Source organism: Oryza sativa, chromosome 7, assembly GCF_034140825.1.
Source record: "Oryza sativa Japonica Group chromosome 7, ASM3414082v1".
NCBI classification, from domain to species: Eukaryota; Viridiplantae; Streptophyta; class Magnoliopsida; order Poales; family Poaceae; genus Oryza; species Oryza sativa.
The window spans coordinates 20674704-20692183 of NC_089041.1; the positions used below are offsets into that span (position 1 = coordinate 20674704).

The following is a 17480-nucleotide window of genomic DNA, read 5'->3' on the forward strand; positions in this document are numbered from 1 at the left end:
TTTCACGCACAATATGATTCAATAGGAAGATAGATACAAATGCATGCGCTCATAATGTGCGTACACTCACCACTGTGAATGCACAAATGCACACCGTACCCCTATAAGCACCTCTGGAAGACTAGATTGGCATACATTGAGATTAATGAAGTCACAACATACACCTCGCTATCAACGAACATGTCACCTACCACTGAAAAAACAATTTACCATAAATGCGAATACTTGTGTCAAACCTAAGACTTAAATCCTGGTAGTTGGTTCCACCAGAAGGAACCTAAGCAGTTGAGCTACGTTTACTTCGTAGGAAGAGAGACAGATCATTGACTATAAGTACTACAAAAAGAAGAAAGGATACAGTCCGAGAAAAAAAAGTTGTTCATCCGTTCACGTAGTAAGCTAATATAAGACCCGCTTGAAAAAATAGAGGTATTTTTTGCAAGTGATGCTCTTAATACCCTACTGGTAAAAATCTATTTTTTCTGTTGGGGCTAGGATTCAGAGCATCCTGTTATATTCACAAGCGGGAATCTTTTTAGGTCTGCCAGTAAAAACAAAACCAAAATGTCATGAAAAATCATTTCTTAGCAGTGTAGCCAGATCCAGCGAGGTCGAGGGCGGTGGTCATCATCCACCTCCACCAACCACCCCCCTCCCCCCCCTCCTTTCCGAGTGCACAAATGGTACAGGCACAATGTTTGTAGGGAGGATGCACAACGGCGAAGATGAGGAGGAGGGTTCGAGATAGAATACACTGAAAAGAGGGAGAGAGAGGCCGAAAGTGAGACTTAAGAGATCCATTAGTGCATTGATCGGCTTTGCTAAATCGATCCCCAGTTCCCAACTAGTCCAAGTTTATTTGAAAAACAATCATCGATGCCCCCACTCATAAGTACTGTTTTTTTTAAAAAGAAACCTAACACATTGGGCTGGTTTAGTTAATTTGGCCTAAATTGTCCTTACCAATATTTATCAATTTTAATAGTGTTAAGTGCGTATTTGGATTGAAGCCAAATTTTGACAAGCTTAGGAAATAGGCCATTTCAATAGTTAACCTCGGTATTTAATTTTGGCTTCAATCCAAACACAATTTTGTCTTGCCAAGATCAGCCAACGCTAAAACTTGTCAAAATTTAGCATCGATAGAAATTAGTAAGGTCAATTTAGGCTACAAAACATACCAGCCCTTTGTTAGTATTGGTTTATTAATAATCCAGTACTGACAAACTGTTATAGGGCGTTGTTTTTTAACTTAAGCCTTTAAGCCCCGCTCAGGAGCTAGAGCGGCGAGAAATGCCTTGTTGAGTTGATTATGGAGAAATTAGAACATACGAGACATTAGAGTTCTGTAGTAGCGTGTGCTCATACTCTTCACAAACCTCAGCTCCATTCAGGTTTTATTTACCATTGACTACTGCCTTCTAACAGGTCGTATATATATGCATAGGCTGACGGTATACGATAATAATGGATCTTCTCGTACGCATAGGTAGGTGGCTGCGCAACACGCGATACCCGTCCGAGATCACTACGATCGTTTGTATATATATACGCACCCACACCACACAACCTATCTATCTCGTGGCCTGCAACAAGCTAACTGAGCTACTCCAGTTGCTACTACTAGCTAACGAGTAATTAAGGTATATATACACCATCACCATGTCCATGCACGCACAAAAGATTGCCGACGGCGACGTCGCCATCGATCTCCACCCGTTCATACGCAAATACAACGACGGCCGCGTCGAGCGTATCCTGCGCAGCAGCTTCGTGCCGGCGTCGGAGGACCCCGCCGCCAGCCGCGGCGGGGTGGCGACGAGGGACGTCATCATCGACGAACGCAACGGCGTGTTCGCGAGGCTATTCCTCCCGTCCGCTGCCCCCGCCGCCGGAAGCAGGAGGAGGCTTCCCGTCATCTTGTACATCCACGGCGGCTCCTTCTGCACCGAGAGCGCCTTCTGCCGGACGTACCACCGCTACGCCGCCTCCCTCGCCTCGCGCGCCGGCGCCCTCGTCGTGTCCGTCGAGTACCGCCTCGCGCCAGAGCATCCCGTGCCCGCGGCACACGATGATGCGTGGGCCGCGCTGCGTTGGGTGGGATCCCTCTCAGACCCCTGGCTCGCCAACTACGCGGACCCCAGCCGCACGTTCATCGCCGGCGACAGCGCCGGCGGCCACATCGCGTACCGCACGGCGGTGCGCGCCGCCAGCCGCGAAGGCGGCGACATCGGCATCGAGGGGCTCATAATCATCCACCCTTACTTCTGGGGAGCTCGCATGCTGCCTTCCGAGGCGGCCTGGGACGGCGAGTCGGTGATCAAGCCGCATCAGGTCGGCGAGCTCTGGCCGTTCGTGACGTCCGGCAAGGCGGGCAACGACGACCCATGGATCGACCCTCCCGTCGAGGAGGTCGCGTCGCTAACCTGCCGTCGCGCGCTGGTGGCCGTGGCGGAGAAGGACTTCCTACGCGACCGCGGCCGCCTCCTCGCCGCCCGCATGCGCGGCTGCGCGTGGGCCGGTGGCGGCGACGGACGCAACGTGACGCTTGTGGAGTCGGAGGGCGAGGACCACGGGTTCCACCTCTACAGCCCTCTCCGCGCGACCAGCAGGAGGCTCATGGAGAGCGTCGTGAGGTTCATCAACGAGAGGAGCGCGGCGGCGGCGGTGGCGGCGACCTCGCCGTGGCCGGCCGGTGTCCTGCCGGAGTTGCACGAGTGCTCGCCGTCGCGCGCACGCAAGGGCAAGATGTCGAAGGCCCAGCCACTCTTGAGCGTGCCTTCGAGGCCGTACCAGGGAGTATTTCTCAATGGGCCGGATTTGCAAGCTCCGCGTGGCCCAAGTGCCATGAAGATCAATAATGCATTGACAGTTGGGCTGGATAAAGCATCGAAGAGAGGGTTCGGTTCATTTGCGACCTGGGCCAACCCTAATAATCGCAGGGCAATCAAGCGCCCTCTGTCAGCATCAGTTTCACGGAATATTGTGGCCAAGAATTTCTTTTAGCTTGGATGGAAGTGTGCTCACATGCTCTCGTATACTCTCAAATAAACGGTCTATGTACCTATATATATCAATATATGTGTATGTATTAAGTGTGGGTTATGATCAAGGTAATAAATAAATTAATAATGCTAATTGTGGCTGCAATAGTGACTATGTAGCGATAGCATACCTTTACCATTATGTACCGGATCAAAGATAGCATGTTGAAACTTAGCGGTTAACTATAGTGCTTAGCAACTGCTATAGTAGCTATTGTCTTTGTTGGAGCGCTCTAATGCTTAAACAACATTCTTCACGTATATATGGATCGGAGAACATAGCATCGTGTGACTTTTTTATCTAATTTATTTATATGTTATTTCATAATTTTTATGCTATGAAATGTATGAGCAATTAAGTATGTACTCCAAGTTTTTAAATTTTAACTGGAACTTAATGTTAATAATATTAATATTAGTATACAATCTAAATTCAAATTTATGGTTATTCTTTTTTACTTTTACTCTTTGGAACTTTTCATTCATAATAGTGCCGGCTACCCATAATTTGCTACCAACCAGTTATATACTATTTATTATCTTCGTTATGATAATAAGTTTCGTTTTCGAACTCCGGTCATCTGAGATTATTGTTGTTGTAGATAGCTGGCAGCCTAAGATAAGCATCTTGTGCAATGGCACATAATATTCTAAAAATGTACTCCCTCCGTCCCACTCAATAACGCAGTCGAAAATGGCACGGTCTCCAAAATTAATATTTGACTTTAAATTTTTCATATAATATAATGTTTGTAACAACAAAATCATAACCATATGAAAATAAATTAAAATATAAATTGATCAATTCATTGATAGTGTTTTCATCAAATAAAATTTATTTTAGAATAAAATAATTATTGGTTAAATATTTAAATAGTTCAATGTTAGAATGTGCACGTGCCTTATTAAGTGAGATAGAGGGAGTATGTTTTACTTTTGTTATTTTTGTGATATTGTACCATGAACATTAGCATGTTTGTTGGCGCTAGCTCCTGCTTATTCGTATCCACATAACATAGAGGTACCTTCAAACCGTATTTTTTATTCAGTTAATTCTCATAAAATTTCTCTAAAAATCGTATATTCAGAAAAACTTTTTAAGGGGAAGCACTACTCGTGCGCAGTGCGCTAGTAGAGTGGTTGGTGCATAATTCAACCCACCAGAGTTTAATCATGTTGCCTATAAAATATTATAGATACATGCATGCATGAGTGGGTTCTTAATAGGAATTTAATGATAATGTCCATCTCTGTCTCTTTAATTAGGACATTAGGCATGTGTTAGAGAGCTTACTCACGTGGATATGAGAGTGTCATGAAATCGAAAAACAGAACATTCTAAATTATGTATTGTTATAATTTTTAATACCTTTTATAATATATATAGTTAAAAATTAGGGATTAAATATGTACATTGGAGAAGGTGTTAATGTTCAAAATGATCAGTAAAAAGAAAAGAGGTAATACCAACCAATCGTATGTTTGCCTAAAATATGGAAGCAAAACAAACAGGTCAATCTTCATGCAACGATTAGAAGTTTAGAACAGTAGATTTACATTGTGTTTGAATTTTATTTAGTTATTTTTTCCACATAATTAATTTCTCTATGTACTTTTTGTTTTTTTCTATAAATATAAGACATATATTGATGTGGCACTTTATTTCAATTATAACATGTATCATATTTCCCTAAAGAAACATGTATCATATAATATTTTTTCCGTAGATTTCCACCTTTCCCAGTGTAATTTATTATTATAGAAAATACGAATTTTTTTCAACATCGTTCATTAGGTGCACCTGTTACTTATTATACTCCATCAGTTGAAATTTTGACAAATTGGCTCTTTAAAAAAACTTATTTTAAGATTAGATCCTGCCAAAAACTAATTGTAGAAAGGGCGCTGAGGCATTGTACCTCAGCGCTCTTTTTGCTATTAGTTTTTGTATGATTTAATCTTAGGATAAGTTTGCTAAAGGGGTCAATTTGTCAAAAATTTCAGTACTTTGTTGAGTTAGGATAAGAGTTGAACAACTACTATCTAGGGCATACCGCCCAGTTATTCTAAATGGGCTGGAAAGCACATTTTGGCCCAATATCCATCCAAAAGATGCTGTCGGGCCTAACGAAACTACATTTGCATCCGTGTGCCGGGCCCAATAGCTGTCGGGCCTGCATGGACCCACAGTTAGCGTCAGTTTTATGGAGGAATAAGTTCACCGGAGATCCCTCAACTTAACAGCGAGATTTTTTCAGGTCCCTTAACCACAAAACCAGAAATTTATACCCCTAAACTCACACAAACCACGCATAAAAGGTCCCAAGGCAGTATATATGGGTGGTTTCGCTGACGTGGCATCCTAGTCAGCAAAAAAAATTAAAAAAGTACACAGGACACACATGTCAGCTGCACATTTTTTTTCTTCTCTTTTCTTCTCCTCTCTTCTCTTTTCTCTCTTCTCTCTTCTCTCCTTCAAGCCAGCGGCTAGCGGAGAGACGCTGGGCATGCGCGGATGCGGGCGGCGGGCGGAGAGCTGGCGGGCTGCGGGCGGAGCGGATGGCAGGCGAGCGCGGCGGCGGAGTGCGGCGGGAGAGCAGCGGTGGGCGAGTGCGGCAGCGAAGTGGCGGCGGGCCGCGGGTGGAGCGGACGACAGGCGAGCTCAGCGGCGGGCGCCTCCGGATGCTACAGCACCACGACGTTGTTCGGCGCCTTGGCCGCGTCGTTCGCCCTGAGCTTCTTCCTCATCACCATCTTCATCTGCCCTCAAGCCCTCTACGTTGCCCGTCGCCGGCGTGATCGTCCACTGGTCATGGAGCAGGAGCAGCAGTAGCCGACGCCGCCCAGGTTCGGCCTAGACGCCGCTATCATCACACGCCTCCTGTCGTTCCCGTACGTGTAAGCCCATGATAATGGCGAGGTCTCGGACACGGCGGCGTCGGTCGAGTGCGCGGTCTACCTCAGCACCGTCGATGTGGGGGAGAAGGTGAGGCAGCTCCTAGCGCACGGGTACGTGTTCCACCAGGAGTGCATCGACATGTGGCTCTCGTCCCATGCCTCGTGCCCGGTCTGCCGCGGGAAGGCTGCGCCAGCCGACAAGCTTGCCGACGCCATAGCCGCGTGCATATCGATGACGCCCGACGTCGTCGTGCCAGCCTCCTCGCCGGCGTCCGCTCTGCCCGCAGCCCGTCGCCGCTTGGCTGCCGTGCTCACCCACCGCTGCTCTGCCGCCGAGCTAGCTCGCCGTCCGCTCCGCCGCCGCGCTAGCTCGCCGTCCGCTCCGCCTGCAGCCCGCCGGCTCTCCGCCCGGCCCCCGCATCCACGCGTGCCCATCGTCTCTCCGCTCGCCGCTGGCCTAAAGAAGAAAAGAGAGAAGAGAGGAGAAGAAAAAAAAATATGTGCAGCTGACATGTGGGTCCTATGTACTTTTTTTTAATATTTTTGCTGACTAGGATGCCATGTCAGCGAAACCACCCATATATACTGTCTTGGAACCTTTTATGCATGGTTTATGTGAGTTTAGAGGTATACATTTCTAGTTTTGTGGTTAAGGGACCTAAAAAAAATCTCGCTGTTAAGTTGAGGGATCTCCAATGAACTTATTCCTTTTATGGAGTACTATGGTCCAGAGTAGGCTAATGGCCCAAGAGTTTTGTAATGACGTGGATGAAAGTTTGGGCTATACGCCCAGATTAAAAGGGCAATTAACGCCTGGTTAATTAATGATGGGGCTTCCGGTTTTATGTATAATAACATGTGTATTTTATCTGCTGCTTAACAGATTAGAGATTGGTAATTTACAATAGATTCTTATACTAAGTTTATTTTTTATTGGACGGAGGGAGTATTTCGTTAGGGTTTATTTAGTTTGGATGAATTTTTAAGTGATCATAGGAATAGGAAAAGCGGAAGAATAAGAATACATGCACAGATGAATTCATAGGAATAATTCCAAGAGTGAATGAAAACTTTCCAATGTTTTCTCTATACAACTTGTAGTAAAGAATTATTTTCGTTGATTTTACTATACTTTATTCCTACCAACCGAATAACACTCATGAAAATTAATCCTTAGGATTACAAATCATTTACTTTTTCTTCAAACCGAACTAGCCCTATCATGTATTATTACCTTCCTTAGCAAATAAATAACGTTTTGAAAACATGGTTACCAAGATATTGGTTTAATTGTTATTTACTAGTATACAATCTTATGAAAAATAAAATGAAGTTATATACACCTAGTTCTAAATATATATATTTTTTATGAAATATGCTAGTATACTATAGTATTCATTTGATTCAAACAAATATTAGGCTATTGCTTAATATCAGAAAATATCATAAACCAATTTATAAAAAAACTATAAAAGTAGTGGCCACCACTATCACTAGTGTACTTTACAGTAATATTGATATTATAAGAAGCGTTTACTCTTCTGCCTAGCTGCAGCTGAAATTTAAATCTTAAAGCTTAGTTTTAGAGTTTATTTGATGTTTTTTCATCGTAGTCTAGTTTTACTTTTAGCTTTTAAATTGCTAAAAACAAGCATGTATATTTTTTATCTAGAAATTATTTTTATTGCTAATAAGCGTTGCATCTTATCAAATTAACTTTTAATGTTCAAATTGACTAAAAAACCAAAAACTTAGTTGAGAGGTGAAAAAAAAAAGGCATTTCACATGCATGCGAGCCATAAGACAAAGGAGTAGATAGTTCAATTCCTTGTAGATAGTTCAATTAGTGAAAAAAAAAACTAAAAAACCAGCATAGTATACAGCCTCATACAGGTAGCTAATATTACCATTACATTGTAAATAGTAGTACATACTCAAATACAACTCCTGGAGCCGTAAATATTAAATTATCTCAAGAAAATATATAAAAAGGCGACATGTGTTTTAACAATACGATATACGAAAAACAAATACACTTTAACATTTATTATATTGCTGTGCCTTATTATCTAAAAGAATACGAATTAATGCTTGAAATTTTACTGAAACCTGTTGGAACAAGTAGAATTCTGATTTGGAGCTGAATCCATTTGGAACCTTGTTACCCTCATCAAAAGATGGAAGAATATCAATGCTCTCTCCTTCTCTTACCTTTGCTCGTCTGAGCTAAGCTAATTCTTCTTCCGGCTGTCATGATCAGGTGCGTGCAACACCATGGTCTCAATGGTGAAACCGGGTCCAAACCCCAGCGTCACCCCCCACTCAGCTCCGTCTCCTTCCTCCTCCATCCGCCGTCGCTGCTCGTCGAGCACGAAGATCAGCGTGCTGCCGAGCATGTTGCCGTACTCCCTTAGAACCCTCCGGGTCGCCGCCAGCTTCCCCGGCTTTAGCTGGAGAGCGCTCTCGATGTGGTCCAAGATCAACGGGCTTCCCGGGTGCACCGCCCAGAAGAGGTCGTTCCACTCGCCGCCGTCGAGGCCGAGCGGCGTGAGCGCGTCGGAGAGGCACTTCTTGACGTTGTTCGCGGCGAGAGGGGCGAGCTCTTTGGCATCGATGTTGCCGTCGAGGCCGTGCTCCGTGAGCTGCATGGTGATGACGTGCTCGGTCCCCGGTATGAGCGTTTGCGAAGCCGAGACCATCTCGAACATCGGCTGCTCGACGGGGCGCACGGCGTCGGCGCCGACGATGACCGCGCCGGCGCCGTCGCCGAACAGCGCCTGGCAGTTGACGGTGTGGGGGCAGTCCGGCCCGCGGAAGGTGAGGACGGTGAGCTCGACGCAGGAGACGAGGACGCGCGCGCCGCGGCTGTTCTCGGCGAGGTCCTTGGCGAGGCGCAGCGCGGCGGCGCCCGCGGAGCAGCCGTTGAGGTGGATCATGGTGCGGCGCACGGTGGGGCGGAGGCCGAGGAGCGCGGCGAAGCGGACGTCGGCGCCCGGGGCGTGGGCGCCCGCGTTGGTGGTCACGATGAGGTGGGTGATGTCGGTGGCGGGGCGGCCCCACTGCACGATGGCCCTCGCCGCGGCCGTCGCGGCGAGCTCTGGGACGGCGGCGGCGGCGATCTCCAGGCGCGCGTCCAGCGACGGCTTCGCGCGGTCGAGGAATTCAGGGTGCGCGTTGATCATCTCCTCCGTGTGGTGGAAGAAACGCTTCTCACTGCCCGACGCCGACACACCTGAAGATCACCCAGCAACAAAACACACAAACACAAGTAAAACCACAACGATGAGACGAATGATGTAGAAATTAAGCCAAACAATATATAGAAAATGGTTTCTAAATTTCAATTTAATTTCAGCATGTTTTCAAGCTTACATAGTGTGTCTAATTTGTCTTTGATGCCAGCGAGGTGCTCGCTGTTGGTGACACGGCAGTAGAAGTCGGCGTAATCGAGCTGGGTCACGCAGTTCGCTGGGTTCGCCGTGCCGATGGCCAGCACGGTGGCTGGGCCGTCTGCTCGTTCGGCACGCCGGTGCTCGTGGACGGTGACCGGAGCAACGAGGCTGCCCATAGTGTGCGTCTCTAGGAAATATGGAGGTTCGAAGGCAAGAATGGATGGGATACTAGTGTTGGCTGGAGATGAAGCTGGCCCTGCTTCTCATTTTATAGACAAGGTGTGCCTATATTAATTTACTAGATGAATACCTCACCGTGTTGCTGCGAAAAATTAAGTATGTATAAATAAAATGTAATTTGATTATCAAAACTAAAACAATTTGATACAATTTTGAGCCTAAAAATAATTGAGATTGTATGTTTTTATAAGAGAAGAAAGAAGAGACAATTTAGACCATAGATCTATTATCCAAAGGCTAAAAATAATTAGGGTGATGTGGCTTAATGAGAGAACGAGATAAATAGCATTAACTATACTTAGTGGAGATGAATTATATAAGTATATAGGATTTCTTCCTCATACAGTAGATTAATGTTTGCGTTTGGCTCCGTCAATATTTACAGTGCCGTATTTTCTCATAGATAGTTAAATTTCTCAGCATGTATTTACATAAATTTCAACTTTTACAACGTAAAGTAGGAGTGATTAATCATGAATTACCAATTAGAGAAAGATGTTATTGTATAAATTCACATACAAGTAAGGTTCTATTTAATTACATGGGAAACCCTTTTAATCATAACACTGGTGGAGAAACCCTTTGTAGTCCCGGTTCGTAACCCCCCTTTAGTCCCGGTTTCCAAACCGGGAGTACCAATCCGGGACTAAAGATCGCTATCTTTAGTCCCGGGTGAAATAACCGGGAGTAAAGATCGATCTTTAGTCCCGGTTGGTAACACCAACCGGGACTAAAGATGGCTCAGCCACGTGGCCGGCTGAGCCATCTTTAGTCCCGGTTGGTGTTACCAACCGGGACTAAAGATCGAGCTGACCATTTTTTTTTGCATGGCCCTGTTGCTGCATGGTTTATATATATATATAGTTTATATATATATATATATATATATATATAAACCATGCATATATATGTTTCAATACATATATATGCATACATATATATATATGTATATATATATATATTATATTATATTATATGTATATACATGCATAATATATATGTATTTATACACATATATATGTTATGCAAATTAATGCATATGTATATAGATATATATATATGACCAAAATATATTTACATTATAGAAAATGTGTACACATGCATATAGAAACATATGTAGTCATGTATTAATTACAATCCATTATATGTCCTAGCTAGCTAGCTATCATTTCGACGTAGTAGTACTCGCTGCTAGCTCAGAAGCTAAGGACCGGTGAATTGTGTTTCCGTCGTAGTAGAATTCACCCTTGGGATTAAGGATTTCTTCGTTGATGAATCCCATGAGTTGTTCTTGAACCGCCGTGATAAATTCCTTGTGTGTGGTCAGGTTATCCCTCATGCGAATAAACTATATGAATGTATGAAATTGATTAGTAATTAAACAAGAAATCGCTACGTAATGAAATTTTGAATTTATTTGTACGTACATCGAGCTCTCTTGTGGTGATGATTTGGTTTGCAAGGCAGTGGCAATACTCGCACACGTAATAGCCGCACAAGTTATTTCCCTGCTTTTGCTTTGCGCACTACAAATAAATGACAAACAACGAGAGATCTAATTAATATACACTTGTATGTATTTGAATCGGAGAAATATAAATATAGAGCATGTGTACTCACAGGAAATTTGAACTTCCGCCTAAGTCTTTCTCTCCATTTGCCGCGGACCAAATGACGGAACCGATACCAAGCCCTACATGGAGTTTAAAGCTATGATTCGTAGTAGCAATTAACATAACAAGATTTTCTTAATTAACAAAGGAACTTATGACGGTACCTGTCTATAAGTTCGAAAACCTTGTCAAACGTAGACTCTTTTTTATCCATTGAGTCATATACGTTGACGGTGCAGGCCTCCAGGTCGAAGAGTAAAAGCACCCAGTGGAATCTGCAATGTGCGTGGGATGCATTACATATGAAACACTTAGCAAGTTCGTACGGGAATGAAATTTGGTATGTAGGAAGACAGTAAAATTAAACTAACTCTGTGTTGTATGGCAACAGTATGAACGTCTTGTAATGCTGCGCCTTCAGGAGATGGACGAGATTGTCCTCTGTTTCTTGTGGATATTGGTCGAGCAATGCGACGTTTACTCTCCGAGGGTCGATGAATCCAGTATCGAAAACCCTCCGCCGTCGGGCCCTTTGAATCTCCATTCTACAACGATAAAAGGGAGTATATTATTTTCTATAGTCTACTTATATACAAGGACCTAATTTATTAAAGGAGACGTATAGTAAGAAATCTAACCGAACGATATACTTACAAAATCCAGCAACTCATAATAGAGACGTCGAGGGCGTCCAGCTGGTATAGTTCGTAGATTCCCTTGAAATTGATCCAGAGAATGTCATCTCCTTGCAAGAAGTCCGTGTCCCTGATCCTCGCTCCGATCATCTCTCTACCGGCGGCGCTCATCTCCATGTACAGCTGATGGAATTTGTACATTTGTGTGGGTAGGGACTGCAGCAGCTCAGGCTTGACAAGCGGTTTACCGAGTTCGTACATGTATTTCACTTCCGCCTTTTCGATTGGTGCGACTCCTAGCAATTGATCCGTAGTTAGACCGGTGTCAGTAATAAATTGTTCTATCGTCATTTCTTTACCGGTAACCAACGGCTCGATCTCCTGTTTTGGTTGCTCTCCAAGCTGAGGGACTGGTTTGGACTTTCCAGAAGATGCTTTCTTCAGCGTTCGCTCATAGTCCGATAGCTTGATGGACTCCTTGACAGATGCAGACATACCCCTGAAGAAGTTCCTGACACTGGGGTCTATAGGAATCTTCTTTTCTGGACTTCGAGGCTTGAATTGTCTCTTGACTTCTGATGCAACGTAAGCGTCAAGCTCCTCTTGCGTGCAATCGTACCCCGGGTCCTTGTTCTTGTCGGCGTCAACTTTCGCCTTCTTCGTTGCCCTTGTGTGGGCAGGCGGTGCAGCTGGGGGGGCCCTTGACTTTGAAGGTGCCGGAAGAGGAGCTTGCGGGGGAGTAGGTGTAGGAGCACGAGGAGGAGTCGGTGCAGGATCCTGAGGAGGAGTCGATGCTGGAGCCTGAGGTGGAGACGGTGCTGGCGGAGCATGAGGAGGAGACGGTGCAGGATCATGAGGAGGAGATGGCGGAGCCGGAGGAGATGGTGCACGAGACGCCGCTTGTCGCCCAGGGAGGATGATGTACCGCCTGCGCCATAGAATAATGGCATGGCTTGTGTCTCGTAGATGCGTCTCACCGTCTCCTCCAGGGTAATCCAGCTCGAGGTCCTCGTACGCGCCTTCGACCAACTCAACTTCGACCTTCGAGTATCCTGCTGGAATCGGCCTGCAGTGGTAAGTACCTGAAGGGTCCGTTGGGATGGCCATGCCCGACGCCACCTTCATGTTGTGAGAGATTATTTATTAGTAATCAACATATATAAGCAGGAACTAGCGGAATGGCTAAATCTTACCTTTATTGATAAGTTCTTGAAAGGAATATGCAGCTCACATGGTGTCCGCTGAGTGATGTCATCAACGGGACAGGTCGATTCGTCCTGTGTTTGCATGGCGTCCATGCTCTGCGATCCTACCTGCCCCGTTGAGGCGCAGCTGCTACGGTTTCCTGACGGGCTCACCATTGCAGGAGGAATGGTCGGCTGGGGATCATGGGACCGATGTGCGGCCATGCGTTCATCAACCTTCCTTGCCACCTCCTCTTGCATGTTGAGTTCGTAGCTCGATACCCGGAACTCTAGGTCTGCAATCTTCGCCTCGGTATCTCTCTTGCTCCTCATCCGACTCCTGTACGTGTGGATGTCCTCCTTGAAACCAATCTTCCAAGGAATCACCCCTTTCCCTCGTGTTCGTCCTGGATGCTCTGGAGTCTGCAGGGCGAGTGTCAGCTCGTCCCTATCTCTGTCGGGTCGGAACGTGCCCTGAGAGGAGGCTTCCACTGCATCTGTTAGTCGTTGCGCAGCCTCTCGTATCTGAACGCCGAATACCAGTGAGCCATCAGCTGGGTTGAGCGTTCCACCGTGAGCATAGTACCAGAACTTCGATCGTTCCGGCCAATTGGCTGTTGCCGGTTCGATACCCCTCTCAATCAAGCTAGCCTCCATCTCCTCCCACTTCGGCATCGCGACGCTATAGCCTCCTGACCCCAAGTGGTGATGGTACTTCTTCTTGGCGGCATTTTCTTTGTTTCTTTCCATCATCGCCTGCCCTTGTTCACCTGTCTTATATGCAACGAACTCGTCCCAGTGATCCCTTAGCTTTGGGAATGTGTCGAAGTTCGGTGTCTGCCCCTTCAGTATATACTTCTTGTACAGATCTCCCTTGAAGCTCTGAAACTGTTCTGCCATTTTCTTCAGAGTCCACCTTTTCACTTTGTCCTCTGTACCCGCAGGAAGGGTGAATGTCTCGAGCATTGTGGTCCACAGCATCTCTTTCTCCGAATCTGGGACAAAGCTCTCATGATCTCCTCGTGCCCTTGTTCTTCGCCAGTACACCGTACTGACAGGCACGTTATCCCGCACAACCCAACCGCTGTGACGTACATAGTTCTTGGCGGCTTCGGCCGGGGCACTAGGACGTCCATCTTCTTCCACTTCCGTTATGATGTGCCGACCCTCAAGCTTCTTCGCTGCACCTCGTTGCCCGCGTGCCCTCTTCTGTCCAACGGAGGGTTGACTACCACTAGCCTCCTCCTCCTGGTTCCCCTCCACATCCCTTTCCACGTGCCCCTGCTGGTTCCCCTCCGCATCCCTCTCCACGTTCCCTTCCTCGTTCAAGTACTGGTTTGGATCCTCGTTCCCCTCTTCTTCATTCCAGTACTGGCTGCTTCCCTCCGCGATTGTATCGTACAATATCTGTTCCTCATCGCGGTCAGCCATCTGTTGATACAAGAAACATCTGCTAAGTCACGAGACATTTATGTTTTAACAATCTAAGTCATGTATGCTAAGTGTAAATGTCGTACATTAGAACCCTACACAAACTTACGTGCTAAGTCTAATTACAAATCGTGATATAAGCTAAGTCTAGGTGACGTATATTATACAACCCTAGCTAGTAAATAATTATATACTAAGTCTAATTACAAATAAAGTAATCTTATATTAAAACTCAAATAATATTACATGCTAAGACTAAAATAGTCATGTATGCTAAGTGTTTCGTGCATATATGCTAAGTCTAATTAAGACAACAATAGTCAATTGCTACTTGTCGCACCATTTCCGTAGTAAATAATTATATACTAAGTCTAATCTCAAATAAAGTAATCTTATATTAAAACTCAAATAATATTACATGCTAAGACTAAAATAGTCATGTCTGCTAAGTGTTTCGTGCGTATATGCTAAGTGTAATTAAGACTACAATAGTCAATTGCTACTTGTCGCACCACTTCCGTAGTAAATAATTATATACTAAGTCTAATCTCAAATAAAGTAATCTTATATTAAAACTCAAATAATATTACATGCTAAGACTAAAATAGTCATGTCTGCTAAGTGTTTCGTGCGTATATGCTAAGTGTAATTAAGACTACAATAGTCAATTGCTACTTGTCGCACCACTTCCGTAGTCAATAATTATATACTAAGTCTAATTACAAATAAAGTAATCTTATATATATATTCAAATAATATTACATGCTAAGACTAAAATAGTCATGTATGCTAAGTGTTTCGTGCGTATATGCTAAGTCTAATTAAGACTACAATAGTCAATTGCTACTTGTCGCACCACTTCCGTAGTCAATAATTACATACTAAGTCTAATTACAAATAAAGTAATCTTATATTAAAACTCAAATAATATTAGAACACTACACAATCTTATATGATAAGTCTAATTACAGGGCTAATAATCTTAATTAATTGCATTACAAATATAACAATCATTTATATTATTACGTCACTTGCCTGCTCCAATTCCTTCTAGGGCTAGCTCTTCCACTCAGGCTTGACGGACGACTCCGACAACACGTCTTTTCTGCAAGATACAAAAAGATGTATATAGTCAAATGCGAAGTAACATATACATATATATATATATACATATATATATATATATATACATATATATATATATACATATATATATATATATTGCATTTCACGTTAACGTTCGTTCGATCGTTCTCGTTCTCGTTCACGTTCTCGCGGCAACATACATTGACGTGTTCGTTCTCGCTCTCGTTCGTTCGATCGTTCTCGTTCTCGTTCACGTTCTCACGGCAACGTACGTTGACGTGTTCGTTCTCGCTTCTCGTTCGTTCGATCGTTCTCGTTCTCGTTCGTTAATGGCGGTGTGGCGGCATCGGGGCGGCGGTTGGCGCCGTGGCGACGGCGGCGGCGTGGCGACGGCGTGGCGACGGCGGCGGCGTGGCGACGGCGTGGCGACGGCGGCGTGGCGACGGCGGCGGCGTGGTGACGGCGTGGCGACGGTGGCGTGGCGACGGCGGCGGCGGCGGCGTGGCGTTGCGGGGCCGTGGCGGCATCGGGGCGGCGGTTGGCGCCGTGGCGACGGCGGCGGCGTGGCGACGGCGGCGGCGTGGCGACGGCGGCGGCGTGGCGACGGCGTGGCGACGGCGGCGTGGCGACGGCGGCGGCGTGGTGACGGCGTGGCGACGGTGGCGTGGCGACGGCGGCGGCGGCGGCGTGGCGTTGCGGGGCCGTGGCGGCGGCGGCGTGGCGTGGCGGCGGCGACGGAGAGAGACGGAGAGAGATCGAGCTGAGATCGGAGAGATCGAGAGATAAGGGAGATCTGGCGGCGGCGGCTCTCACCCCAGAGATGCGGCGGCAGCGGAGGAGGCGGAGGCGGCGGCGAGGACGACGAGCTCGAGACGACGGCGAGATACGGCGGCGTCGGCGCGGGGATTTGCCCTAGGCAGTGGCGGCGAAGGAGAGAGGCCGAGAGAGATCGATCGGCCGAAAACGTCTAAGTGTTGGTGAAGAAGACGAGGGCGCACCGGGAATATATATACCCCCGGATCTTTACTCCCGGTTGTTGAGAACAACCGGGACTAAAGATATCTTTAGTCCCGGTTGTTGAGAACAACCGGGAGTAAAGAAAAGATATTTACTCCCGGTTGTTGAGAACAACCGGGACTAAAGATATCTTTAGTCCCGGTTGTTCTTAACAACCGGGAGTAAATATCTTTTCCCGCTATTTCGAAATTCTTTTTAAACCCGGTTAGGGTTAAGAACCGGGACTAAAGATTATAGCACTGCATATGATTTTCTCTTACATATGTGTTTATAAAATAGAAGTTAATGCATTAACATTATTTAAAGTACTAAAGATTAATGACAATTACTTCGAAAAATTATTTTTGTCTGTAATAAATTAAGTGGATAAATCGTAATAAGCAAATATATGACTTATAATTAATAAAAATTCCAATATATATATATATACTTAGCATATATATGAATGATATTATTATATTGGTAAAAACTCTAATTAAGATATGTATGTACATACTGCATGATTTAAAATTAATAAAAATTGTAATCATCATATATACTTAGCGTAGGAATTATATTAAATTAAATGCTAAAAACTCTAATTAACATATGTAAATGCCACATGCATGATTTAAACCTTTTAAAAATTCGAATAGTCATATATAAGTAGCATATGAAAGATAGTAAATTAAATTGTGAAAAACTCTAATATATGAATGATAGTTTTAAAAATATATTAAATTTAATACTTTTAAAAATTCTCCAGTCAATTATAATTAGCATATGAATGATAGTAAATTAAATGTTAAAAACTCTAATTAACATATAAAATTGCCACTTGCGTGATTTAAAACTTTTAAAAATACAATAGTCAATTATAATTAGCATATGAATGCTAGTAAATTAAATGTTAAAAACTCTAATTAACGTACATATGAAATTGCCACCTGTGTGATTTAAA

The 17480-nt window shown here is 44.9% G+C and overlaps 2 protein-coding genes, 1 long non-coding RNA gene and 1 pseudogene across 3 annotated transcripts; 2 read left to right on the forward strand and 2 right to left on the reverse strand.

Moving 5' to 3' along the window:
- Window positions 1-1662: 1662 nt before the first annotated feature.
- Window positions 1663-3006, forward strand: LOC107281628 (probable carboxylesterase 5). The gene has a single exon (XM_015790521.1). It carries the CDS (start codon window positions 1663-1665, stop codon window positions 3004-3006), a length of 1344 nt encoding a protein of 447 aa, XP_015646007.1.
- Window positions 3007-5559: 2553 nt separating this feature from the next.
- Window positions 5560-6403, forward strand: LOC136357443 (E3 ubiquitin-protein ligase ATL23-like; annotated as a pseudogene).
- A 1355-nt stretch (window positions 6404-7758) lies between these two features.
- On the reverse strand, window positions 7759-9569 carry LOC4343431 (bisdemethoxycurcumin synthase-like). The gene is made up of 2 exons (XM_015790686.2): window positions 9315-9569; window positions 7759-9174 (listed from the first exon to the last, which is right to left on the reverse strand). Exons 1-2 carry the CDS (start codon window positions 9508-9510, stop codon window positions 8174-8176), a joined length of 1197 nt encoding a protein of 398 aa, XP_015646172.1. The 5' UTR covers window positions 9511-9569; the 3' UTR covers window positions 7759-8173.
- A 1083-nt stretch (window positions 9570-10652) lies between these two features.
- On the reverse strand, window positions 10653-11462 carry LOC136357164 (uncharacterized). The gene is made up of 4 exons (XR_010742329.1): window positions 11352-11462; window positions 11195-11267; window positions 11002-11100; window positions 10653-10922 (listed from the first exon to the last, which is right to left on the reverse strand). It is a non-coding gene; the product is annotated as an uncharacterized lncRNA (long non-coding RNA).
- Between the last annotated feature and the right edge of the window lie 6018 nt (window positions 11463-17480).

Coding starts and splice junctions, on each gene's coding strand:
- LOC4343431 (XM_015790686.2), bottom strand. CDS start 9,510: ATGGGCAGCCTCGTTGCTCCGGTCACCGTCCACGAGCACCGGCGTGCC. Junction 9,175..9,314: donor AGACAAATTAGACACACTAT/GTAAGCTTGAAA, acceptor GGTGATCTTCAG/GTGTGTCGGCGTCGGGCAGT.
- LOC107281628 (XM_015790521.1), top strand. CDS start 1,663: ATGTCCATGCACGCACAAAAGATTGCCGACGGCGACGTCGCCATCGAT.